General features: G+C 44.7%; 1 protein-coding gene across 3 annotated transcripts in view; it reads right to left on the bottom strand.

Annotated features, from left to right (window-relative positions):
• elp2 (elongator acetyltransferase complex subunit 2) overlaps positions 1-27581 on the bottom strand; it is a 241733-nt gene that overhangs the window by 176158 nt on the left and 37994 nt on the right. For all 3 annotated transcript variants that reach the window (XM_085988273.1, XM_085988272.1, XM_085988274.1), the window contains exons 5-9: positions 15195-15272; positions 13340-13404; positions 13123-13189; positions 12023-12166; positions 11169-11264 (exon numbers count right to left, since the gene is read on the bottom strand). In XM_085988273.1, coding sequence (XP_085844399.1) covers positions 11169-11264; positions 12023-12166; positions 13123-13189; positions 13340-13404; positions 15195-15272 — 450 coding nt within the window. The remainder of the gene's footprint in view (positions 1-11168; positions 11265-12022; positions 12167-13122; positions 13190-13339; positions 13405-15194; positions 15273-27581) is intronic.

The raw sequence follows: 27581 nt of genomic DNA on the forward strand, positions 1-27581 counted from the left end.
TCTCTTGATTGACCTCGTTAAGCCCGCCCAGCGGGTTCAGCAGGCCAATTAAGGGACACCTGGTTATTGGTGACGTCAGCGATTGACATTTCATTGTCAAGAGCTTTTGACAGATGAAAAAAATCAGCGTTTGACAGCTCTGTGAAGCTGTCAAACACTGACAATCTGTCTTCTAACTTGAGTCCTTCTACTCAGATTCAGTTAGAGGGCTCTCCAGACCAGAAAGCAGAGGCTGCAGCTTCTGACAATTCAGCGGCCATTTTGCTTTCTGTGCCGATGAGCTGAGGGACTCCCGAGAACTGAAGGAAGGAAGCCTGCAGGAGAAAGTAAAGGTAAGTAAAACTTATTAACACACTTTACACTTACCTCACACACTTACCTCTGCATGCATGCACCCATCACTCACCTGCACAACGGACATCTCGACCCCTCCAACCCCTGCAGACCGACGGTCCGCCTCGCTAACTTGGCGTGGTTCGGAGCCGTCGGACAGCCCACACTTCAGGGCTAAAAATAGGGATTAGGCAAAAAACTACCTGTTAACTACCTGTTAACAGGCAGTTAATTGGCACTAAACCCCTTCCCGCCTTGGGGAGGCGGCTCCCAGCACAGGTCGGGTATCCGCCTCCTGGGACACTGGCACGGAGGTGGGTTGGGGGCAGGATGGGTTCCTGCCCCCCGATTCTGCAATTTTCCCACCACTCCCGCCTCCAAACCCGCCACCTCGGGGCTTGGAAAATCGAGCCCGCAGCGTCTAAACCAGGAAGTGTAAGTTAGAACAGTTAATTCAATGCCAAATCATATAGAGAAAGCAAAATAAAGAGATAGAAAGAAAGATGGGATTAAGAGAGAGATAAAAGAGACAGAAAAAGTTTAAAAAGTTAGCTTAATTTAAAAAAATCTCCAACAATAATTAAAATCTGAAGGAATGAGTCGCCACATTTGTCAAAGTTAATTTTCAGTGCCAGAGAGGTTGTTTGGCAGTAATTAAGACTTATCATACCGTTAAAAATTCACTTCCACTTGAATGGACAAGCCCTAACTTTTTCTGATATGTTTAGTGGGTATCTATCACGTAAGCACCGCAAATTCACAGCATTCAAATACATGGAAGGGCAAGTAATCTTCAGGAGGAGCAGGGCAACTTGGACAGCAACTTCCTGATTTCCACGGTTAACTGGGCACGTGCGGATGCTGGAAGTTGCTGTCTGATTTACTCCCCAATAACGGTGAGCGCTGATAGCAAAGATAGCGCCGAACCAATATTCATAACATTTCAAATCTAGAGTCAGAGGGAAGGGGGAAACTGGGAGACAAATTACATTTCAAGAACAAATCAGGAATATAATAAATGTAGGCAACTCAAATATCTTAGTCAATCATTCACCGTCCACATGCAGCAGAACTGTGTCACAACATTGGTGGCGGAGTAATTGGTGTTGGTGCATTTAATTTCATTTTAAGGAGCAATTAGAGATTGTTGTTTAATGATTGTTTGAAAATGTTCAATTCATCTGCCTAACAGATTGAGTTTATAGCAACTCCTTTAAAATTGTTCAAATCTGCCTTCACGACAAGAAATTGAAGTCCCTAGAATAAATCTAGTCACTTCTCTAAACAATTTCCAATGCATCAATGCTCTTATGAAGGCAATGTCAGAATCACACATTGTCTCAAATGTGGCTTCACTAATGAGCCATACAAGATTAAAATAACCCATTACAAGACAGACCCCAACAATTAATCTTGTACGGTGTCAGTCTTGGCTCAGTAATAGCACTCTCGCCTTCGAGTCAGAAGATTGTGGGTTCAAAACCCACTCCTGAGAATTATACCAGGGCTTAAAATGGTTAAATTATGAAGACAGGCTGCATAAACTTGGCATGTAGTAAACATTCCCTCTGCCGGTCCTGCGCAGCCCGGGACCAGCTTTTCCAATGTTAAGTTCTGTGCACAAAGCTGTGAATGGGCCGCACAGCCCCTTAAAGGGGAAATGCACCCAAAAAAATAATTCAGGGAAACATTGTCTGTAGTCCCTTGAATTTAGACAGTTGAGGGGTGATCTGGTCGAGGCGTTTAACATGATAAAGGGATTTGATGGAGTAGATACAGAGAAAGGTTTTTCCTCCCATGGGAGAATCTAGAACAAGGCGACAATCTTAAAATTAGAGACAGGCCATTCATACGTGAAATCAGCAAGTACTTATTCACACAAAGGGTAGTGACAGAAACTTCTGGATTTCCGTGTTCAACAGCGCACGTACAGACGCCAGAAGTTGCTGTCCGATTTACCCCGGTGTAGTGCCAGAGGTCTGGCGGATAGCTAACATTATAACTATATTTAAGAAGGGAGATAGAACATGTCCAGGGAAGTATAGACCAGTCAGCTTAACATCGGTAGTAGGAAAAATAATAGAATCCCTACTAAAAGGATGTCTTGCTGCAGTTGTACAGGGCCTTGGTGAGACCACACCTTGTGTATTGTGTGCAGTTTTGGTCGCCTTATCTGAGGAAGGATGTTCTTGCCATGGAGGGAGTGCAGCGAAGATTCACCAGACTGATACCTGGGATGGCAGGAATGATGTATGAAGAGAGATTGGGTCGATTAGGCTTATATTCACTAGAGTTTAGAAGAATGAGAGGGGATCTCATTGAAACTTATAAAATTCTAACAGGACTAGACAGGCTAGATGCAGGAAGGAGGTTCCCGATGGCAGGGAGTCCAGAACCAGGGGTCACAGTCTAAGGATAAGGGGTAAGCCATTTAGGACTGAGATGAGGAGGAATTTCTTCACCCAGAGAGTGGTGAACCTGTGGAATTCTCTACCACACAGTGCCGTTGAGGTCAGTTCATTAAATATATTCAAGAAGGAGTTAGATATATTTCTTAAGGCTAAAGGGATCAAGGGGTATGAGGAGAAAGCAGGGACAGGGTACTGAATTTGGATGATCAGCCATGATCTCATTAAATGGCGGAGCAGGCTCGAGGGGCCGGATGGCCTATTCCTGCACCTAACTTCTATGTTTCTATTAAGAGAAAATAGAAAAACATCTAAAAACCAAAAATATAATAACAGTCGACATGGATTTCAAAAGGGAAAGTCTTGCTTGACCAACCTCATTGAATTCTTTGAAGAGGTAACAGACAGTAGATAAGGGTAGTGCAGTAAGATGTAATATACCCTGTATCTAGATTTCCAAAAGGCCTTCAATAAGGTGCCACATAATAGACTAATGAATAAGGTCAGAGCATACAAAGTCAGGGAACAATTAGCAGAATGGATAGCTGGCTGGCTGAAAGACAGACAGCAGAGAGCGGGGGTAAAGGGTAGCTATTCAGAGTGGCAAGTGGGGTCCCATAAGGGTCAGTGCTGGGACCACTGTTGTTCACAATTTATATTAACGATTTAGACTTTGGAATCAAAAACACAATTTCTAAATTTGCAGACGACATCAAATTTGGAGGGATAGTCAATATTGAGGAGGAGGACAACAAATTATAAGACGACGAGAATAAACTTGAAGAATGGGCATATAATTGGCAAATATATTTCAACATAGATAAGTGCGAGGTATTACATTTTGGTAAGAAAAATAAGGTCATCACATATTACTTGGAAAATAAGAATCTAAATGGGATAGAGGAGCAAAGGGATCTGGGAGTATAAATACACAAATCACAAAGTTGTGACGCAGGTCAGTGAGGCCATAAAAAAGCAAACCAAACACTCGGGTTTATTTCTAGAGGGATTGAATTGAAAAGTAGGGAAGTTATGCTAAACCTGTATCGAACCTTGGTTAGACCACACTTGGAGTACTGTGTACAATTCTGGTTGCCATATTATAAAAGGGATATAGAGGCACTGGAGAGGGTGCATAGAAGATTTACAAAGATGATACCAGAAATGTGAGGTTATATCAGGAAAGGATGAACAGGCTGGGTCTCTTTTCTCTTGAAAAAAGGCTGAGGGGTGACCTAATAGAGGTCTTTAAAATTAAGAAAGGTTTTGATAGAGTAGATACAGAGAGAATGTTTCCACTTACGGGGAAGAGCAAAACTAGAGGCCATCAATATAAGAGAGTCACCAAGAAATTAAATAGGGAATGCAGAAGAAACTTCTTCACCCAAAGAGTGATGAGAATATGGAACTCGCTACCATAGGGAGTAGTTGAGGCAAATAGTATAGATGCATTTAAGGGGAAGCTAGATAACTGGTTGGGTCGAATGGCCTGTTTCTATGCCGTATATCCTATGCAATCTATGTGCGGACGCCAGAATTTTCTGTCCGTTTCACCCCGTTATTAGCCTCACCGTTATACTCATCGCAAATCCAGCCCAATGTCTCCTTCTTTGGCTCTGTGTCAGTTTTTGTCTAATTATGCTCCTGTGAAGAGCCATGGGACATTTTACTACGTTAAAGGCGCTATATAAATGCAAGTTGTTGTTAAGCACATTTTTTTTTCTGCTCCATTTTTGTAAATAGATACCCATTCTGTGTACACAAATTTCACTGTACTCACTAACGTGCTTTACTCAAATCTAACCACATTGAAATGTATCTGCCATCCCCCTCTTAATTTTTGCACAGGTCCCTTTGAAAATTATCAATCTGCCATAAACTCATCAACTGCCACATAGCTTTGTATCATCAGCAAATTTAGATTACCAGAAGTACTCCCTTCCAAATCATTTATGGATATTGCAAATAACATGGGATCCTGCGGATCTCCTCTAATCGAGCTCTGCTACCTCCACCCAAATGTTTTCATGATCTTCTGCTATCACTAAGGTTTTTAATCTAGTTAGTTAATTTGCCATTGATTCCTTAAGACATTAAGCTACTGAAGCTCAGCAAATGGCTTGTAGAAGTACAAGTAAATTATATTGATGGGATTGCCTTCACTCACTAATTTAGTTACTCCTCAAGTAGATTCATGAAGCATAAACAATTGCTTTTAAAACTACAAACATTCAAATGATCAATAGTGTCCATAAAACACTCTCAAAACACTTAATGTTCCAAAAACTGGTGCACAATTCTCCGGTTCTTGCCTTCCTCCTTTCCCGCACATTTGCAGATCTCCAGTCCTCAGGTACTAGCTCTTTATTTAAGGAGCACCTAAAAGTATTAACCAGAGCTCATTTCCTTGAACATTCTAGAATTCATTTACACTACATACAAAACAGAGGATAAAATACGATTAGGTCCATCCAACTCACCTCAACTGGAAGACTTGTGCACCTTCCTCCCACTTCCTAGTAATGCCGTGACCTGGGAGTAGTTATGCTTTGCACCGATGCTACAGTCTAAATCCAGAATCAAGGTCCGACTAAAAGGAAGGAGTTTCACTCTGCTTCATTTCAGATTCAGTTCAGGGCTCAACTTTGGATTAATATGACACAAGTTCAGCTTAAGTTTGAAGCAGAAACTGCTTCTTATCTACACTGAACTTGTTTAAATGCACACACAATTATATTTTGATCTGGTGCATGTGCCATAAAAACATTTAATGATTTCTATTTCCTTAGTTCTTTGGTGGGTTTGAACTCACTCTAAAACGTGAGCAAATTGGCAATCTCACTTCCTAACACTGATATCTTTCACGTTAATGAATACAAACTTCATTTAACACACCCATAGATATTTTAAAAATTCAAATATTTTTGGATCCTATTTGATGTTCCTAACAATCCACCTTTTCTTCTAGTAGTGTAATTATCCTCAGAGTTCTGCACAACTTCCAGACCTCTGCTTTTCACTTCCCTCCCTTTCAATTTTTTTTTTAGCCTTCACGTTAATTTTGATCTCCTTATTCAACACTGTCGCCTACTCACATGGTGTGTAATTTTGCGGTGAATGAAAAGGGGCACACTTTAGTGATTTACAAATTTCACCACAGTAATAAAGTCTGTCGAGTTGAACCCAGTGGCTGAGTACCACTTTCACAATGAGTTTTAAAGTTAGCGATATATCAAGTCCAATATTTCGTATGTGCTATTTAAATTTGGATTCGAGTCTATAGCCTGGATTTTCTGATGAGGTCCACCAAAGCAGAAAATTGGGCAGAGTTCCGTTACATAGAAACATAGAAGATAGGAGCAGGAGTAGGCCATTCGGCCCCTCGAGTCTGCTCCACCATTCAATGAGATCATGGCTGATCATCCAAATTCAGTACCCGGTCCCTGCCTTCTCCCCATATCCCTTGGTGCCTTTAGCCTTAAGAAATATATCTAACTCCTTCTTGAATATATTTAATGAATTGGCCTCAACTGCCTTCTGTGGTAGAGAATTCCACAGGTTCACCACTCTATGGGTGAAGAAATTCCTCCTCATCTCTGTCCTAAATGGCTTACCCCTTATCCTTAGACTGTGACCCCTGGTTCTGGACTCCCCGGCCATCGGGAACATCCTTCCTGCATCTAGTCTGTCTAGTCCTGTTAGAATTTTATACGTTTCAATGAGATCCCCTCTCATTCTTCTAAACTCCTGCGAGTATAAGCCCAATCGACCCAATCTCTCCTCATACGTCATTCCTGCCATCCCAGGTATCAGTCTGGTGAATCTTCGCTGCACTCCCTCCATGGCAAGGACATCCTTCCTCAGATAAGGCGACCAAAACTGCACACGATACTCAAGGTGTGGTCTCTCCAAGGCCCTGTACAACTGCAGCAAGACATCCTTGTTCCTGTACTCGAACCCTCTCACTACGAAGGCCAACATACCATTTGCCTTCTTAACCGCCTGCTGCACCTGCATGCTTACCTTCAGCGACTGCTGCAAAAAGACACCCAGGTCTCGTTGCACTTTGCCTTCTCCCAATCTATTGCCATTCAAATAATAATCTGCCTTCCTGTTTTTGCCACCAAAGTGGATAACCTCGCATTTATCCACATTATACTGCATCTGCCATGCTTCTGCCCAATCACCCAACCTGTCCAAATCATACTGGAGTTTCTCGGCATCCTCCTCACAGCACACACGCCCACCCAGCTTTGTGTCGTCTGCAAACTTCGAGATATTACATCTAGTTCCCTCGTCTAGATCATTTATATATATTGTGAATAGCTGGGGTCCTAGGACCGATCCCTGCGGTACCCCACCAGTCACTGCCTGCCACTCGGAAAAAGAGCCGTTTATTCAAACTCTTTGCTTCCTGTCTGCCAACCAGTTCTTTATCCAAGTCAGTACCTTCCCCCAATCCCATGTGCCCCAAATTTACACGCTAACCTCTTATGCGGGACCGTATCGAAAGCCTTCTGAAAGTCCAAATGCACCACATCCACTGGTTCTCCCTTATCTATTCTACCAGTTACATCCTCAAAAAATTCCAGCAGATTAGTCAAGCACGATTTACCTGTTCTAAATCCATGTTGACTTTGTCCGATCCTGTCACTGTTTTCCAAGTGTTCTGCTATTACATCTTTTATAATGGACTCTAGCATTTTCCCCACTACCGATGTCAGGCTTACCGGTCTATAATTCCTTGTTTTCTCTCTACCACCTTTTTTGAATAGTGAGGTAACATTAGCTACCCTCCAATCCATGGGAACAGTTCCAGAGTCTATCGAATTTTGGAAGATGACCAGCAATGCATCTACTATTTCTAGGGCCACTTCCTTAAGTACCCTAGGATGTAGATTATCAGGCCCTGGGGATTTATCGGCCTTCAATCCCATCAATTTCCCTAACACCATTTCCCTACAAATACTGATTTCTTTCAGTTCCTCCCTCTCATTAGACCCTATGTTCCCCGACATCTCTGGGAGGTTATTTGTGTCCTCCTTTGTGAAGACAGAACCAAAGTATGTGTTTAATTGGTCGGCCATTTCTTTGTTCCCCATTATAAATTCCCCTGATTCTGACTGCAAGGGACCTACGCATGACTTCACCAATCTTTTTCTCTTCACATACAGGAAACTCTTTTTTATCCAGCACCGACGGGATCGGCGTGGTGCCGGTTTATCAAAAAGTCCGGATTACAGAGAGGTATAGTTAAAAGGTACGAGCAACAGGTGCAAGAACCCCGGCCACAGACCAAGCGTCCCTGTTGCTTAGCAACAAGTGCAGGAACCCCGATTACAAAGCCACAGATCCAGGAACGGCCACTAATATGAAGTAAAACTTACCTGAACCTACTCCTGAATTTTGCCGGTTAACAGAGATTTCCGGTTATTTAGGTGCTGGTAAATCGAGAGTTTCCTGTATCTATAAAAGCTTTTACAGTCAGTTTTTATGTTCCCTGCAAGCTTACTCTCATATTCTATTTTCCCCTTCTTAATTAATCCCTTTATCCTCCTTTGTTGAATCCTAAACTGCTCCCAATCCTCAGGTTTACTGCTTTTTCTGGCCAATTTATATGTCCTCTCCTTAGATCTTATGCTATCCCTAATTTCCCTTGTTAGCCATGGTTGAGTCACCTTTTTTGTTTTATTTTTATGCCAAACTGGGATGAACAAATTCTGTAGTTCATCCATGCGATCTTTGAATGTTTGCCATTGCCTATCCACCGTCAACCCTTTGAGTAACATTCCCCAATCAATCCTACCCAACTCACGCCTCATACCATCGTAGTTTCCTTTATTTAAATTCAGGACCCTAGTCTCTGAGTCAACCACTTCACTCTCCATCTTAATGAAGAATTCTATCATGTTATGATCGCTCCAACCCAAGGGGCCTCGCACAACAAGATTGCTAATTAATCCTTTCTCATTACATAATACCCAGTCTAAGATGGCCTGATCTCTAGTTGGTTCCTCGACATATTGGTCCAGGAAACCATCCCGTATACACTCCAGGAATTCCTCCTCCACAGTATTGTTACTAATTTGGTTAGCCCAATCTATATGTAGATTAAAGTAACCCATGATAACTGCTGTGCCCTTATTGCACGCTTCTCTAATTTCCCGTTTAATGCTATCCCCAACCTCCGCATTACTGTTTGGAGGTCTGTATACCACTCCCACTAATGTTTTCTGCCCCTTGGTATTTCTCAGTTCTACCCATACAGATTCCATATCATCAGAGCTAATATCCTTCCTTTCAATTGTGTTAATCCCCTCTTTAACCAGCAATGCTACCCCACCTCCTTTTCCTTTTTGCCTATCTTTCCTGAATATTGAATACCCTTGGATGTTGAGTTCCCAGCCTTGGGCACCCTGGAGCCATGTCTCCGTAATCCCAATCATATCATATCCATTTACCTCTATTTGCGCAGCTAATTCATCCACCTTATTACGAATGCTCCTCGCATTAAGACACAAGGCCTTCTGGCTTATTTTTTTAACACTCTTACACCTTTTAGAATTATTATTTACTGTGGCCATGTTTGATTTAAACCCTTGATTTCTCTGCCACCTTTGTTTTTCTCCTTCCTGTCTTTTGCTTCTATCCTTGTTTCCCTTTCCTCTGTCTCCCTGCTCAGGTTCCCAACCCCCTGCCATTTTAGTTTAAACTCTCCCCCAGAGCACTAGCAAACACTCCCCCTAGGACATCGGTCCCGGTCCTGCCCAGGTGCAAACCATCCGGTTTGTACTGGTCCCACCTCCCCCAGAATCGGTTCCAATGTCCCAGGAATTTGAATCCCTCCCCCTTGCACCATTCCTCTAGCCACGTATTCATCTGAAATATCCTTCTATTTCTACTCTGACTAGCACGTGATGCTGGATCTGCATCCATTTTTCACTGCATTAACTAAAATTCTTTGCAATTAACTTAAGGATAGAAATTATTGGACAGGAATTTGCTGCAATGGTGTTATTGGCGATGTTCGCCATTATTAAGACCACTGTTCGCACTGATCCAAAGCCAAAATTTGTTGAGAAACTCATTATTATACGCCACTGTGATGATGGTGGTGATCCGAGGACCTCTGAAGCGGCACTACCACTCAATGCTGTTTATAAAATAGAAATTAAAAAGTACAGGAGCTAAACAATTCATGCACATTTTCCATTTTCATATTTTAAAACTCCTTACAACTTTAACCAAGTTGATTAGCATAAATAGAATTAATCGTTTCTTATTTTGTAATTAATTCTCGTCATTTATTCTCACATTTAAGGTATAAAATTAACTTAATTCGAATCCGTTTATAATTGGGATGGCGCAAAAGAACATCGGTCTGCTAAAATAAGGGCCGCTCATTAATTGCCTTTACTGAGAAAATTATGTACTGAGGTTACCCTAATAAAATGTTATTTTACGCCTTAACATTATACTGCAAAATCCATCTGAAAACGTTATCAGCTTGAAAGATAATCGGTAAATTGTTACAAAAAAAATTAACTGAATACTGATCATATTTTAATCTGTTTCAATTCATCATTATTGGTCCGTTTTACCAAATTAAGTTGGAGATTTTAGTATTTAGAACTTCACAAGTAAAATGTGACGGGAGGGTCAAACCAGCTTCATTTGGATAGAAGTGCCAGTGCTGATTTTGAGCAAGATCTGGTTTAATGCCTTGATAATTTTCCATTTTATGGGCAAGTTTGTTCAAATGCTTCCTTTGGTCCATTCTTGCATGAAATAGCACAAATAAATTGAGGATATGTTGAGGATTTCAAGCTCTATCATAACTCCGAGGAAGTGCTTGGGTAAAGAGGCAGGCCATAAAGGGGCTGTCAAGTTCCTCACAATTTTAACTTCTCCTTTTGTATGTATTCATTCATTTCATTAATCATCTGAATGCCGACAAAAGAACCTCTTTTTAATGTTTATTTCCAAATGAATGAGCAACTGGCTTGGCTGATACGGAGCTCACCAGCTCCATTCTTAGTGGCAACGATGATCAAAGTAGTGTTAATTCAGCAAATCGGTCCATAATTTAGATGGGGTGGGGGGGGCGGGGCAGAGCTATTATAATTTACTTTCAACTGTTTTGACAAGAGTAACGGCGAAGAGATGCAGAAGTCCCAAGAAATTATGGCGTGGCCTATGTAATGGCGTTAGTTATTCATGCGTAATTTCCTGGAAATTCTGCACTAGAATAAGGGCGCATGTTTTAGATATGCCATTACTATGGAGCAAGTTTTCAGGAAAATCTGGTTCAATGTATGCTAATTAGCTGAAGTCTGCATTAAAATAACAAAGGAATTTGATAATGTATTTGTATATTGCATGCAACTTCAAGGCTTGATTTCTGTCGATCACTTCACGAAATCTTACCTTTATGAAAGGGGGGCTGCCAATGTAGTCCATAAACCCAATTCTCATGGCCAGCCAGCACTGTTTCCAGAGTTACTGCATATGTCACCACACCCTCTAAGAGGTAAGAAAAAGTGACTAACATCAAGCAATGTTAATTAATTGAAGGGAACAATGATATATTCAACTCACTAGCTATTAGTTTTCGCACTTGAATCTGCTTTACATAAGAATTAGAACAGGTACAATTTATTTTTAAAGGTCAACAAAATAATGAGTTGTTAGATATCTATTTAATTTTTTTTAAATTATATCCTTGAGAAGCTTTTCCAATCGTAAGCATTCTCCTGTTCCATGCACCGTCTGCTGGTGCCTTGATGAGACATCTGCAAATACTTTTTTTTTTTTTTTACTTTTTTTTTTTTTAAGTACTTGTTCGTACACAAGCATGTATACGATTGCAATAATCTGTTTACAAAGAATCGATTATGCTGGACTCATCAGCCGCACTGGTCTGACCTACCCCTTTTAACTCCCTGAAATTCTATTGGACTTTTGGACCAGAGAAGTATACACATTTAGTGACATAGGAAGATCATTTTACAGTACATTGCACACCCCTCCACCCTGCCCTTTCTTTAGACAGTTGGTGAAAATGGCACATTATCACCGCAATAGGACAAAATGTACTTTAAAATACTTCCAGAGGAATAGTACAGAATCAGAATTAAAATATATTCAAGCAGCATAGCTCCTTTTAGTACAGGTAATGTTATGAAACTTCAGAACTTATTACATGCAGTATTCGACTTGCTTAGCCTTTTTCTGGAAAAAGAAACATGATTTTGAAATATGCACCAACTTTTAATACTTACTATCACTCTGAACACTAAATATGTCTTCCTTCAATTTAATAATGCCTTCATCACAATCCTTGGAAGTAGATTCTGTCCTGATAAATATTCTCCAGATGCGTATCAAGCAGTCTTGTGAACAGCTTGCTAATAAAAGGTTTCCATCTATTATAGTACAAAACAAAAATAGTGCATAATTACTAATTACATTTGAAAAAGCTCTAAAGAAAATAAAAATAGCATGTTAATCCTAAAGAACATGACATATTCAGTAGTTTGAATTAAAGCATTTTAAATAAAACAGCCCAAAAGACGTTTTCAGTTTTTAAAAAATCACATTAATGGACAAATAAGCAAATTAAGAGCAGACTGTGTGGCAGTTAGTTCAAATCATAACTTGTGCCAATGACAACTTCAGGATATAATACTATGTTGATCAACCACTAAAAGTATTTCTTACAATCTAGTATACTGTATTCGCTGCTCACAATGTGGTCTCCTCTACATTGGGGAGACCAAACGCAGATTGGGTGACCGCTTTGCGGAACACCTCCGTTCAGTCCATAAGCGTGACCCCGAGCTTCCGGTCGCCTGTCACTTTAAATCTCCCCTCCACTTCCACTCTGATCTCTCCATCCTCGGCCTCTTACATTGTTCCAACGAAGCTCAACATAAGCTCGAGGAACAGCACCTCATCTTTCTATTAGGCACTTTACAGCCTTCTGGACTCAACATCGAGTTCAACAATTTCAGACTATAAATTGGCCCCTGTATTTCTATATATATATTTTTTTCTCTTGTTTCCTCACACGGTAGCTGTTAATGTTGCTGCCATCATCATTCACACATCATTTAGAGCCATCTTTTGTTTCTTAACTTGTCCCATTACCTCTCCTTTTGCTTTGCACCATCATCCCATTTGTCAGTCAAGCTCTCCTGCCTTCCATCCTATCACAGACCTTCCCTTTGTTCTTTCCTCCCCTCCGCCTTGCCCCTGCTTAAAAATCTCTTTCTAATTCTGACGAAGGGTTCGACCCAAAACACTGACTGTTTCTCTCTCCTCGATGCTGCCTGACCTGCTGAATGTTTCCAGCACTGTGTGTTATACTAAAATTACTTACCACATGCAGCCCATTCAACTCCTCGAATCCAGTCTTCGTGGCCCATAAGTGACTGAATTTTCTGAAACTGGAACAAATTTAGTTTTCACTATACCACGAATCAATTATCCCAGTATATTCAAATGTACAATACATGATCAGTACAAAAACAATTAAATTTACTATTAAATGAACTATGTCCAGAAACAGAAAAATTTCTTAAGTTATGTCAACTTACCTGTTCATCTTCTTGGACAAATAAATAAATGTTGCTATCATCGCCACCACAAGCCAGAATCACAGCTAGAATCAGACAATTTAACAGTGAGATGAACAGAATTATACAGTGCACGACAAAATGCAGTACAATCTTTTTAGGGCTTTAATATTAAATAATAACAAAAGAAAGCCAGTTAGAATAATTAATTTTAATATAAAATTTTAACTGACCTTTTCGCCTGTTAGTTTTAATGCTACTTTAAGTACAAAGCCAGATGAATCATCTATGATTTTACATATACAATCACAAGTTTTCCTTCTTTAGGAGTGGAGGGCGGAATTACATATTTCAAAAAATGTATATGCTAAAATTTATATAAAATATGTCCATTACAAAATGGCACGTCAAATCAAGCTGACTGCCATTCATCTCAGTAAGGGATTTATTTCCTCCTATTCCTGGATAGTAATGTGGCTACCAGGCCACAAGTCACTAAAACCAATGGACAACAGGAATGAGATACCCCAAACTGTATTTATAAGCACAAGTCTTCCAACTGCCCATACTTCCTGTCTACATCGTCCTGTGCAATGATTTTTTCAGTAATTTTTTTATATCAACTTTGCTATGTAAACATTTACAATGGAAATTACTACATTAACAATGTCGCCACTTGCCTGTCGTGCTGTAAACAAGCCACTTGTACTTAGGTGGTGCTGTGCGCGAATCGCTCAGGCCCACCCAACATTTTATTTTATTTCCTTTATGCAAGAATTTCTCCATTTACCCAGCCTACAATTGATAAAGATAAAAGCTGTTTTAAATTTTTATTTTTTTCCCTGTATTTTTCCTGGCCTCCCCGATACTTGCAGGCCTCCTGCTACCATACCAACCAGCTGCCCTATTGTCCAGCTGAAAACTGTTGTCTCCGACATATCTAGCCTCATTCTCACTCACATCCTGCCCAATCCATCGTTGGGCCATGGTCGGCTGACCGATATTTCCCACTCGGCCATCTCTTGTCCATCACTCTCAGGCCTCCTGTCATCTTTCCCAGTAAATGTCACTTCATTTCTCAAACTGCAACGAACACTTATAATGTATTATAAGCATTCATACACTTTTGGAACTGAGGTGCCATTGTACCAGTGACAATCACGAATGAGGCCCAGTGGCAATGCAGGATCACAAGAGAAGACAGGGAAGATGATGGGCAGCACATATCATCTACACACTCTGGCTCAATTCTGCATGGTCACGGCAGATCCAAAGGTAATTGACCAAAAAAGGTTTTATTAGCCGCAGTCTGGGGGACAGTAACAATACTCACAGCAGCAGCTCTTCAATTTTTAAAACCCCATTCTACTCTTTCTCTCTCCCCATGGATTTTCTTTTCCAAAACACCTTTTTCCCCCCTCCAGCTTTGCTTTTAGTTTTTTAAATGAGCAAATTCTCTTTTTTCTCACCTCTCAAATTTTTAAATACCCAATTAATCTCTATGTTTCTCAACCTCTCTATTTAAATATCCCATTCTACTTCTTTCACCAGTCCTCTCTAATTTTTAGCAGTCCCATTTTGCTCATCTTCCCACACTCATCTTAAATAACTTAATTCTCTTCTTTTTTCCCCACTTTCTCTTTTTTTTTTAGCCCCTTTTAATTGCATTTTTCTTTGGCCACTCCTCTTAAAAATCCTGTTGTGCTTAGTTAAAATCCTAATAATTGTACTAAGCATAATGCAGTTTCTAAAAACTATTTACATACAACCCATCTTACTTTAAAATATCTCCTCTAACTCACCATAAGCAATGTCATCAGAGATCTACTAGCAATCTATGGAAGATCTACTAAAATTCCAATTTGTCAGCACTTACCGTCACTGTCTGGCAATCGGGCTAACGCAACATCCATCATAAAACCATTTCCGAATGACAGTGTTTGTATACATTCACCTAGCCATAAACAAATTATGCAGTTTAGTTTTGCATTTTGTGAATTGAAATACTTGTAAAAAAGATGAGGAACACATAAAATAACATACGATACAATCATATAAAGGCAATCACCATACAATGTTCCCTTTAAAAATGTTTTGGGTGCGCAGCCCCTTTAAGGGGCTGTGCGGCCCATTCAAAATACTGCGTTTTTTCCTATTTAAAAGCCGGTTCACCGGCTGTGCAGGAACTGCAGAGCGATAAAGGGAACGTTGCCACTATGTCCAAGTTGAATGAATGGTGCAAGTTAATCATTTGTAAATTGGCGTGCGTCTAATTGTACACATCAAGGTGAGGGTTAATAAGAAGCATGTCTCACTTCTGGGATCTCAGTAGAGATGGCATAAATTGGAAGTGCTGCAACACAGCACACTACATGGCTTCCCAGAGTAGCCCGTTCTAAAAACTACCTTTATATATTATCACGGTACCTCAGGAAAGTGCATTATTTTTGCGCTGACCATTTTCTGCCTCCATGTTCCTCCAACAGTTTCAACTTTGGAAGTTGAAACCTGGATTCAAAACTTGGACTTTTGTAAAATGAGATTTAGATTTCAGTCAAAATGTTATTGGCAATGAGACTAAAAGTCACTTGCAAAATTACTACACGGTGAGTATTCAGCTCAGTTACGCTGCTCAGCTGCGATCACAGAAGGAATGGGAGGAAAGTAATTTATTTTTTAAACATACACAACAAATTCACTCCAAGTTGCTATGACAAACCATTTTATTCGACAGCTTGGAAAGGCAATGGGCCGTAATTTGCCGTCCCTACGGGTATGTACGAGGTGCGCACGCACCCTAAGGCCCTCGCAAGTTCTGGGTTAAGGCATGCGCTGCGCTAAAACCCAGAACTTGCAATCTGTTTCTCGTGACAGATCCTCCACACCCCCGGGAAAAGGGCCTCCGCGGGCAGAGAGTTGTGCTCAGCGAATGCCTGTGAAATCCTTATGCCTGGTAAAAGCAGGCATAAGGCCTGCTTTTACCAGCCTACAAGTTTAAAAAAAACAGAAAAATAAAGTTTTATCAATAATTTATACATTTAAAAGCCTGTGAAATAAGGTAAGTTTATTTTTAGCCCCTTTAAAACATGTAAATGTATTTCTCAAAAAATTAAATTTTTGTTTTAAATATTTAATTAAATGCCATTTTAATTCATTTTAAATATGTAATTTTTTTTACATTTATTTCAAGTGTAGAGGTATTTTATTGGGGTACTCCCATTCATACTTATGGGGTTCCCGTACATACGGAATCTCGATAAGTATGAATGGGGATCCCCCTTCTGTCATTCGTTGGGGCCAGCCCACGTGATCCCAGGGTCACTTGCGAATCGCCTGCGCCCCTGGGATACGTGGGCCTCTACACATGTCTACGCATAGAGGCCCAGGAGCGCGAGTCTCCATGGATCCCAAAGCAGAAGGTAAGTTCGTAGGTTTTTTGCCGGTCAGAGGCATCCGCCCACGGGAAGCCTCCGACCGCAAATTCAGGCCCAATGTCTTAGGAGAAAGTCTCCAACTTACCCTCTTGACTAGAGACCATGTAGAGGTTTCAAAAAGAACAGACAATTACTTTCAATGAAGGTAGCAAAAGCTTTAAAAGAAATATTCACTGCACACACTTGAAAACTTGAGTAGTCAGAGACGGAGGCCAACTGGGAACTTTTTATTCATGGAGTGCGCTTGGCTGTAGAGATAGGATAACAGCACCAGTTACTGCTAACTGATAATCAATCAGAATGTGATTAGGCTGCTGAAGGTTAAAACAAAGCAGAAAACCATTGAGAAATTCAAATTTAATGAACAGCACTCCAAAATAGTCCAAATCATTCCAAAGGAAAAGGAAAATACTGCAGACACTGGAAATTTGAAATAAAAACAAAAAATGCTGGAAATACTCAGCAGATCAGGAAGCATCTGTAGAGAGAGAAACAGAGTTAAAGGCTCTGAAATTAATGTGTCTTCAACAGTGTACACTATCCTTCTGAAGGGTCCAGCAACTTCTGGCTTTGCGCACACACGAAAACCCGGAACTAGCGATCAGTCAAGGTACGCCTTGACAGATCATATGAATCGAAAGGAAAATCAGTTTCGCTGGTGCAGAGTTGGGCTATCTCCCAACAACTGCCCAGCAATTGTCCACAAAACTCTTACGGCTGGTAAAAGCAGGCATAGGGCTTGCTTTCATCAGCGTAAGGGTTATTATAAATCTTAAATTAAACATTTAATAATGATGCACAAACACTTAAAATTAGTTTATGCAAATATTGGCCCGGATTAAAATGTTTAAAATTATTTTTCAAAAAATTAAATTTTTATTGTATTTGGTGAAATGAAGGGAGTTATGAATAATATTGAAATCCAGAACATTTATATTTATTAGAATTGTCTAAATTGTTTATTTATTTGGGAATTCCATTGCAAGTCAGTAGGGGATTCTGTTCTTAAATGACAGCAATGGTATCCTCCTTTCTCGTTGGAGGACCGGGCCCACATGATCCATGGGACACTTCCGAACCGCCTGCGTACCCGGGATCTGCAGGCCTTTACGCTGCCATACGCATGGAAGCAGGAGACCCAAACTCTCCACAGCTTGGATGACAGCAGGTAGGTGTGGGAATGTTTCGCGGGTCTAAGGCGTACTCCGGAGGTGTGCCTCTGGCCGCAATTTCAGGGCCATTCTTGCAGGTCAATGACCTTTCATCAGAACTGAATTTGATCCATAGCAACAGCACTGACACATTACTGCAACCAGACTTTCATTTACTTGCACTTCTTTCAATTTAATATACTGTATTCGCTTCTCACCATGCAGTCACTTCTACATTGGGGAGACCCAAACATAGATTTCACAACTCCTCAGATAATGAAGCAGTCCATGCCCGCATGCAACAAGACCTGGACGACGTTCAGGCTTGGGCTGATAAGTGGCAGGTAACATTCGCGCCACAGAAGTGCCAGGCAATGACTATCTCCAACAAGCGAGAGTCTACCCACCATCCCTTGACATTCAATGGCATTACCATCGCCGAATCCCCCACCATCAACATCCTGGGGGGTTACCATTGACCAGAAACTTAACTGGACCAGCCACATAAATACTGTGGCAACAAGAGCAGGTCAGAGGCTAGGTATTCTGCAACAAATGTCTCACCTCCTGACTCCCCAAAGCTTTCTACCATCTACAAGGCACAAGTAAGGAGTGTGATGGAATACTCTCCACTTGCCTGGATGAGTGCAGCTCCAACAACACTCAAGAAGCTCGACACCATCCAGGACAAAGCAGCCCGCTTGATTGACACCCCATCTACCACCTTAAACATTCACTCCCTCCACCACCGACACACCATGGCTGCAGTGTGTACCATCTACAAGATGTACTGCAACAACTCGCCAAGGCTTCTTTGACAGCACCTCCCAAACCCGCGACCTCTTCCACCTAGAAGGACAAGGGCAGCAGACGCATGGGAACACCATTGGGGAAACACTGTGTGTATGTAGATAAACCTGTATAATCCCTTTTTAACTGCTGTATTCCCCTCCCCCCGCAAGACAGTTGCAAGCTGAGAGGAATAAGGCACGTTCAGACTTGCCTGCTGCTGATAGAAGGAAAACCAATCAGGTTCCAGCAGGTGACCAATCCGTGAGTCATCACAGGTTCGCAGGCTTCACGAATTCAGTACTGTATTGTGAGAGTTGGAGTAAAGACCTATTTCTTGTAGCTCGCTGTGTTGCCTATTTCTTTACGCGGGAGACCGTAGTCCCCCACATTGGTGACCCCGAATGTCGGCGGCCGAAGCCCCCGACTCACGCAGCCGTACAGAGGCCAGCAACGACCCGATGGCAACCAGCAGCAGCTTGATGTCGGCCGGCGCCGCGTCCTTGAAGCTCCCCACCTTCTGGGAACACCAAGCACCAGCTTGGTTCGCGCACTCGGAGGCCCAATTCACCCTTCGCAGGGTTCAAGACGATGAAGAAAGGTACCTCCACGTAATCTCAGCACTAGCAAGCTCTACCGCCGCCGAAGTTCTCGACCTGCTCGGGAACCCACCACAGACCGGCAAATACTCAACCATTAAGGGCCGCTTGCTGCAGGCTTACGGCCTGTCCAAGGAGGAGAGGGCCCGCAGGCTTCTCTCACTACCAGGCCTCGGCGATTCTACCCCGACCCAGTTGATGAGCCGGATGCTTGCGCTCCTCGGCTCTGAACCGCAGTGCTTTTTGTTTCGGGCCCTTTTCCTCAGCCTGCTTCCTCAGCAGGTACAGACTGCCCTCGCGGGGTCCCCGATCACGGACTGCGTACAACTGGCAGCCGCCGCGGACAAAGTTTTCGCCGTCGCCCAACTCGGCTGTGCAGCCGCGAGGCTCCCCGACACCACCGAGCGTGCGCCGCCACGCCAGGCCGTAGAACTATGCTACTACCACGCGCGTTTCGGCCACAAGGCCCAACGCTGCCGAGCACCCTGCTCTTTCGATCAAACCAAGATGGCCGCCCGGCCCAACGCACCAGCCCCGCGCCGCCGCCTAGGCCCGCTTGACCGCACCCCCGCCGCCACGATGGCCATTGGCACCGCAGGTAAACTGCTGTACATAACCGACTCTCTTTCAGGGCACAGATTCCTTTGCGACACCGGAGCCCAATGCAGCATAATTCCTGCCTCCCAGCTCGACATCCAGGCAGGCCGCAGCGGCCCACCCCTCGTGGTGGCAAATGGCGCAGCCATCGCTACTTTCGGAAAGCGACGGGCCGAGGTTTGTTTCAACGGCCAGCGATTTACGTGGGATTTCGTGACGGCCTCGGTGGCACATCCTTTGCTGGGCGCCGATTTTCTTTGCGCCCACGGACTCCTGGTCGACGTCCACGACAGGCACCTGATCGACGCAGCAACTTTCGCTTCACTGGCCTGCCAGCAGAGCAACAGCCCGGCCCTTGTCAGGTCCTACTCCGCCCCGGCGCATGACGACTACGCCCGCCTACTCGCAGATTTCCCGAGACTCACACAACCGACCTTCTCAGCCGCGGCAGCCAAGCATGGGGTCGAGCACCACATCGCCACTACGGGACCACCAGTGTTCGCTCGAGCCAGACGCCTGGACCCAGCCAAGATGGCGGTGGCCAAGGAAGAATTCGCCAGATGGAAAAACTGGGCATCATCCGCCGCTCGAACAGCCCTTGGTCGTCCCCCCTCCATATTGTGCCCAAGCCGGGCGGTGGCTGGCGCCCCTGCGGCGACTACAGACGGCTCAACGATGCCACCACGCCCGATAAGATACCCCATTCCGCACATCCAAGACTTCTCGGCACACCTAGCAGGAAAGTCCGTCTTTTCCAAGGTCGACCTGATTCGCGGCTACCATCAGGTCCCCGTCCACCACGCAGACGTCCAGAAGACGGCGGTCATCACCCACTTCGGACTGTTCGAGTTCCTGCGCATGCCCTTCGGGCTTAAGAACACCGCACAGGCCTTCCAACGGCTCATGGACTCCGTCCTACAGGACCTGAGCTTCCTGTTCGTCTATCTGGACGATATCCTCGTGGCCAGTACCAGCAAGGCCGAGCACATCGTGCATTTGCACTCCCTTTTCCAGCGCCTCAGCCAACACGGGCTAATCGTCAACCCGGCCAAATGCCAGTTCGGAGTAGCCCAAATTGACTTTCTCGGCCACAGAATCTCGCCAAGGGGAGCCATTCCCCTACCTTCCAAGGTGCAGGCGGTGGCGGACTTTCCCCAGCCCACCTCGGTTAAGGCGCTGCAGGAACTTTTGGGGATGGTCAATTTCTATCATTGGTTCGTGCCCAAGGCCGCTGCACTCATGCGCCCCCTCTATGAAGCCACCAGGGGCAAAACGGGCAAAGAGCAACTCACCTGGTCCAGCGAGATGGCGACAGCCTTCCACCAGACCAAAAGCGCCTTGGCCAACGCCACACTACTGGCCCACCCCATCCCGGGCGCCAAGACCGCCCTCACCACGGACGCCTCGGATTACGCCGTCCAGCAACAGTGGGTCGAAGGCGCGTGGCAGCCACTGGCATTTTTCAGCCGACAGCTGCACAAGAACGAGCAGGCTTACAGCACGTTCGACAGAGAGCTCCTGGCCCTGTTCCTGGCAATCCGGCACTTCCGGTTCCTTCTGGAAGGCCGGCCGTTCACCGCATTCGTGACCACAAGCCGCTCACTTTCGCCATGGCCAAAGTAACCGAACCCTGGTCCGCGCGCCAACAGTGCCAACTCAACTTCATCTCGGAGTTCACCACGGACATCCGCCACGTCGCTGGCAAGGATAATTTGGTGGCCGACTGCCTCTCAAGGCCCTCGCTCCACGCAGTGCACCTGGGCGTCGACTACGCCAGCATGGCGAGAGACCAGGCTGCCGACGCGGAGATCCAGGCCCTCAGGACGTCAACTACCAGTCTCACCCTGGCCGACATCCACTTCCACGCAGCCGGCACAACCCTCCTGTGCGACGTCTCAGTCCCTTCGCCTGGGCCGGTCGTTCCATCCGCCTGGCGCAAGCGAGTTTTCGACATCATCCACGGCCTCTCACATCCAGGGATGCGTGCGTCTCAGAAACTTATGTCCACCAAGTTCGTCTGGCCTGGACTCCACAAGGATGTGAGAGACAGGACCAACACATGCGTGCAGCACACCAAGGCGCCATTGGAGTGTTACCCGGTGCCCGAGAGGCGTTTCGACCACGTCCACGTCGATCTGGTAGGCCCCTTGCCGCCGTCGCATGGTTTTACACACCTGCTCATGATCATCGACCGCACCACCAGATGGCCCGAGGTGGTTCCCCTCGCCTCCACCACCACGACCGACGTCGCGCGAGCATTCGTCTCGACATGGGTGGCCCGGTTCGGCGTGCCGACCGATATATCCTCGGACAGAGGCCCCCAGTTCACCTCCCACTTGTGGAATGCCATCATCGCCGGCCTCGGCACCAAGTTGCACAGGACAACAGCCTACCACCCGCAGGCCAACGGGCTCTGCGAGCGCTTTCATCGTTCTTTGAAAGCCTCTCTCCGTGCCAGCCTGGTCGATACCAGCTGGATCGACAAACTACCCTGGGTTCTCCTGGGATTGCGTACCGCGCCCAGAGAGGACCTCCGCGCCCGACATGGTCTCCGGCCAACCGCTCAGAGTACCAGGCGACTTCCTCCCCCTGACAACGGAGCCGTGGTCGGCCGCCAGACAGCTTTCCCTGCACCAGGATGCGGACCAGCAATTCCGTCCAGTGCCCACTTCGCAACACCGCCCGCAGCCGTCCTACGTGCCTCGAGACTTACGACATGCGGAGCTCGTCTTCATGCGCCGGGACACGCACAGATGCCCGCTGCAGGCACCATACACCGGCCCCTTCCCAGTATTGGCGACGGGGGACAAAGCTTTTCTTATCGATGTCGGCGGGAAGCCGGACCTTATTTCAGTAGACCGCCTCAAACCGGCGCACCTGGACCTTAGCTTCCCGTTTCGGCCGGCTCTTCCCCCACGGCGGGGTAGACCTCCCGCGTTGGCGGCGGCCCCACAAGAGGACCAAGACACGGCAGAACCTTACTTTCCGGCCGCCGCCCCACCTTCGCCGGCAGCCCGTCCAGCCAGCCCACCGGCAGACCAGCCGCCAGACCAGCCGACGAACCAACCGGCCGACCTCCCAGACAGCCCTCCTCACACACCAGGTGGCTACTACAGCCACTACGGCCGCTTGGTCAAACCTCCGCAGAGACTGACTTTTACAGTTAACAAGGATTCTGGGGGGGCGTATGTGGCGTTGCCACATTGGGGAAACACTGTATGTAGATAAACCTGTATAATCCCCTTTTAACTGCTGTATTCCCCTCCCCCCGCAAGACAGTTGCAAGCTGAGAGGAATAAGGCACGTTCAGACTTGCCTGCTGCTGATAGAAGGAAAACCAATCAGGTTCCAGCAGGTGACCAATCTGTGAGTCATCACAGGTTCGCGGGCTTCACGAATTCAGTACTGTATTGTGAGAGTTGGAGTAAAGACCTATTTCTTGTAGCTCGCTGTGTTGCCTATTTCTTTACGCGGGAGACCGTAGTCCCCCACACCATCACCTCCAAGTTACCCTCCAAGTCACACACCATCCTGACTTAGAATTATATCGCCGATCCTTCATCAACGCTGGGTCAAAATCCTGGAACTCCCTACCTAACAGCACTGTGGGAGTACCTTCACCACACGGACTGCAGAGGTTCAAGAAGACAGCTCACCACCACCTTCTCAAGGGCAATAAGGAATGGGCAATAAATGCTGGCCTTGCCAGCGATGCCCGCATCCCATAAACGAATAAAAAAAACGATTGAGTGATCGCTTTGCTGAACACCTCCGTTCAGTCTGCAAGCATGACCCTGAGCTTCTGATTGTTTGCACATCTGATAGAGATTTCAGCAATCGCGGTGCTACTATCAGTGGCTCTGGTCATTTGATTACCAAGCCTGTTCAAGGTTTAGAGGAGAATCTATTTTATGCTGGAACCCAAGGCCGCTTTGACAGTAGTTTGAACATAAACGAGGATGCTGCTACTGGCTTTGGGGCCTCTGCAATGGGGAGGAATCTACAGCAGATATTGGAGTTGGCACATCCTCCACAGTGGACTGCAGTGTTTTGATTAGCATCAACACAGTGCTGATGTGGGTGGTAACTCTTCCACGCTGGCCATCATCTGTTGAACATTGCATGGCATGGTCTCCCCCAATGACTGCAGCGATTTTTGATAGACAAAAATCAACCTTTTAAATACAGGACTCCTGAAATGCAAATATGTGACCTCACCAGTTGGATGGATGAGAGCTCACTCTCTGGACAGCAGGTCCTGTTTCTTCCCTGCCATCACCTTTTCCTGCTCACTCATTCTCCGTCCCACTCCCACCTCTCTGTCCTTGGCCTCCTACATAGTTCTAATAAAGCTCAAGGGAAGCTCAAAGAACAGTGCCTCATTCTTCAATTAGGTACTTTGCAACCTTAAGTTCAACAATTTCAGATCATAATCATTGCTCCCAATTTTCAGAAAGCAGGTACCATTAATGGTTCTACTGTTGCCATATACAGCTCCTCTAGACTCAATACAAAAGCAAAATAGTGCAGATGCTGGAAATCTGAAATAAAAACAGAAAATGCTGGAAATACTCAGCAGGTCAGGCAGCATCCATGGAAAGGAAACAGAGTTAACGTTTCAGGTTGCTGACCCTTCGTCAGAATTGCAAATAGTTAAGAGATATAACAGATTTTTAAGCAAGTGCAGGGGCAGAGAAAGGGGGGAAGGCGAGAAGAGAACAAAAGGGAAGGTCTGTGATAGGATGGAAGGCAGGAGAGATTAAAAGACAAAAGGGATGATAGTACAAGGCAAAAGGAGATGGTAATAGGACAAGTTAAGAAACAAAAGATGAGTCTAGAAGAGGTGTAAATGGGAATGGCAGAATCATCAACAGCTGCCACGTGACAAAATAGGGGCAGAGGTTATGGTCTGAAATTGTTAAACTTGATGTTGAGTCTAGAAGGCTGTAAAGTGCCTAATCCTCTAGACTCATCTTTTGTTTCTTTACTTATCCACCCCATTTTGCCTTGCACTACCATCCCTTTGTCATTTAAATCACTTCTGCCATCCACCCTATCACAGACCTTCCCTTTTGTTCTTTCCTTTCCCCCACCCCACACCTTTCCCTGCTTCTGTACTTGCTTAAAAACCATTGCATCTCTAACTTTTTCCAGTTCTAACGAAAGATCATTGACCTGAAACATTGGCCTGGATTTTCATGGAAGGCGGGGGTGAAGATCACTTTGGGGCCAGCCACCAAAGGATCGTGGCCAGCCTCAGGATGATCATGGGGGAGGGTCCGGAAAAGCAATCAGAGGCCTCCTGAGGGGGAACTCTGAACAAGGGGGGTGGGCTATGCAGGGACCCTGGATCCAAGAGGTAGGTATAAAGGTAGTTACCTCCTGGATGCAGCAGTCCTTGCTTTGCTGTAACTGCCGTGTGTAAAATCCGTCCAGATAGAGTTAAAAACAAAATGGAGGTTAAAAAAGAGGCTTCCAGCCTCATTACATTTAAATTGAAATCCCGCCTCCTGGGAGCAGGTTGGCTGCCCGCCCCCGTTAAAACAGGAAGTGGGCGGGTTGGGGTCGGGAATTTGATTTTTAACAATTTAACTACCCACACGCTCCAAACCCACCCGTTTTTTAAGTTAAAATTCCCCCCATTAACTCTGTTTCTCTCACAGATGCTGCCTGGCCTGCTGAGTATTTTTTTTTAAACTTAATTTCAATCATAAGGGTTGTGGAAATGGAACATTTGCCATTTCAATTCTCTCAGGGCAGGTACAACAGTTGGAGGCACAGTAAAGCTCCCTCTACCCTGTCCCAACGAGGTGCCACATTCCCAACCATGGAAGTGCATCTCCTATTGCACAAGGACATTTTTCTATTTGTCCTCTCTGTGAAACTACCAATTCATGCCTAATTAGAGACAACTGTGTGTTATGGGCCCCTGCCCACAGGGAACTGGAGTGAGACTGCCTAAATTTATGTCCCGTTTAATTTTGATAAACAGGAATACAAGGGAAGGCAAGCATCCCAGTAGCATGGGAATCAAAGCAGGCATGGGCTTTATTTTGTATTGTGAATTCTACAGCAGGGTCACCTGAAAATCCATGGCCAGTTTGAATTGCTTACAGTGGTAAATAGGAGTCAAATTTTGGGCATATCAGACTGTGGTTTGCCAATTTAAATCAGGCAATACTGTACAGCAAGTTAGACAATTACACAGTGACATTGCGAGACAACCTGTTGAATAACCACAGCATTTTGCATTACAGTGACAATGCTTTTGTTTAAAAAATACAATCAAGTTTGATTACTTTCTAAGTTGACTCTGTTCAGTATTAGAGACAAAACTCCATTTGAGGACACCTATCTGGGTAAATATTCACCCCCTGCACTTGTCAATAAATGATTAGGAGGACACAGGTAGCAGACTTTGTAGAGGAAATAAGCCTCCTCTGCTTTCAGAATTAGCTACACTTTTTCCAAGATTAGATGAGACACTGAAGGAATGCTTCCTATGAAGGCCCATTATGCAACTGAGTACACTCACAACAGCTACCTTCCCCTGTAAATACTCCCCTCTCGTGCTTAAATGCTTTTATCCTAAAAAAATCTTTTCAGCTACTGCAGCTGCATGATAGATATTTAGTCACATCCACTATGGGCTACATGCTGACACATGCCCTTTATGCCCTTCTGGCTATTTCAATTCCTTACCTCTTCTAGTAGAGAAGACAGTGAATAACAAGAGGGAGAGAACCTGCATAACAATAAGCATCCCAAACTCCATCCTCTTAACCCTCTGAGGAGGAAGCCCAGCAAATTCTTGGCAGACAGCACATTGAGGGAACAAGGGATGGAGAAGTAGGAGTCCTGCCCCATCTCAGGGTTTGGACTAGCAATCCCCTGCAGGTTTTTCTCCTGCTGTTCACTCACAGGCACCAAGGTTTAGTGAAGCATAATTCCATCTCACTCATTTTGAAGTTAAATCTGAAGAGTTCTCAGCAAGACACCTTTGTGACATATGCTCCTTTTCTCTTTCTCTGCGTGTCACATGAAGCTGAGTGGAGGACCGAGGAAACCAGAACTTCAAGGGATGATGCATCCCTCACTAATTCTCTAAAGCACTACCTCAGATGTATCCACCCCAGGGGATATTGAGAGTATGCTGGAGGCAAGCGCACCAGATGATACAATAGACAGTGAGTGAGCAGGGAAAGGTGATAGCAGGGAAGAAACAGGACCTGCTGTCCAGAGAGTGAGCTCTCATTCATTCAACTGGTGAGGTCACAAACTTGCATTTCAGGAGTCCTGTATTTAAAAAGGTGATTGTTGTCTATCAAAAATCGCTGCAGTCATTGGGGGAGACCATGCCATGCAATGTTCAACAGATGATGGCCAGCGTGGAAGAGTTACCACCCACATCAGCATGGTGTTGATGTTAATCAAAACACTGCAGTCCACCATGGAGGATGTGCCAACTCCAATATCTGCAGTAGATTCCTCCCCATTGCAGAGGCCCCAAAGCCAGTAGCAGCATCCTTGTGGATGTTCATACTACTGTCAAAGCAGTGTAGGGTTCTCAAAATTCCCACATTCCCCAAAATTTATGGATAAAGGGACCCTGTATGGAGAAGTTATTAAAAAGGGTACCCAAAATGGCTTCTGAAACCTCGTGACCAAAACGTACAGGATTTTAAAAGCAAGG

Source organism: Somniosus microcephalus, chromosome 5 (genome assembly GCF_052327205.1).
Source record: "Somniosus microcephalus isolate GS21.2 chromosome 5, FLI_Smic_1.0, whole genome shotgun sequence".
Taxonomy (NCBI): domain Eukaryota; kingdom Metazoa; phylum Chordata; class Chondrichthyes; order Squaliformes; family Somniosidae; genus Somniosus; species Somniosus microcephalus.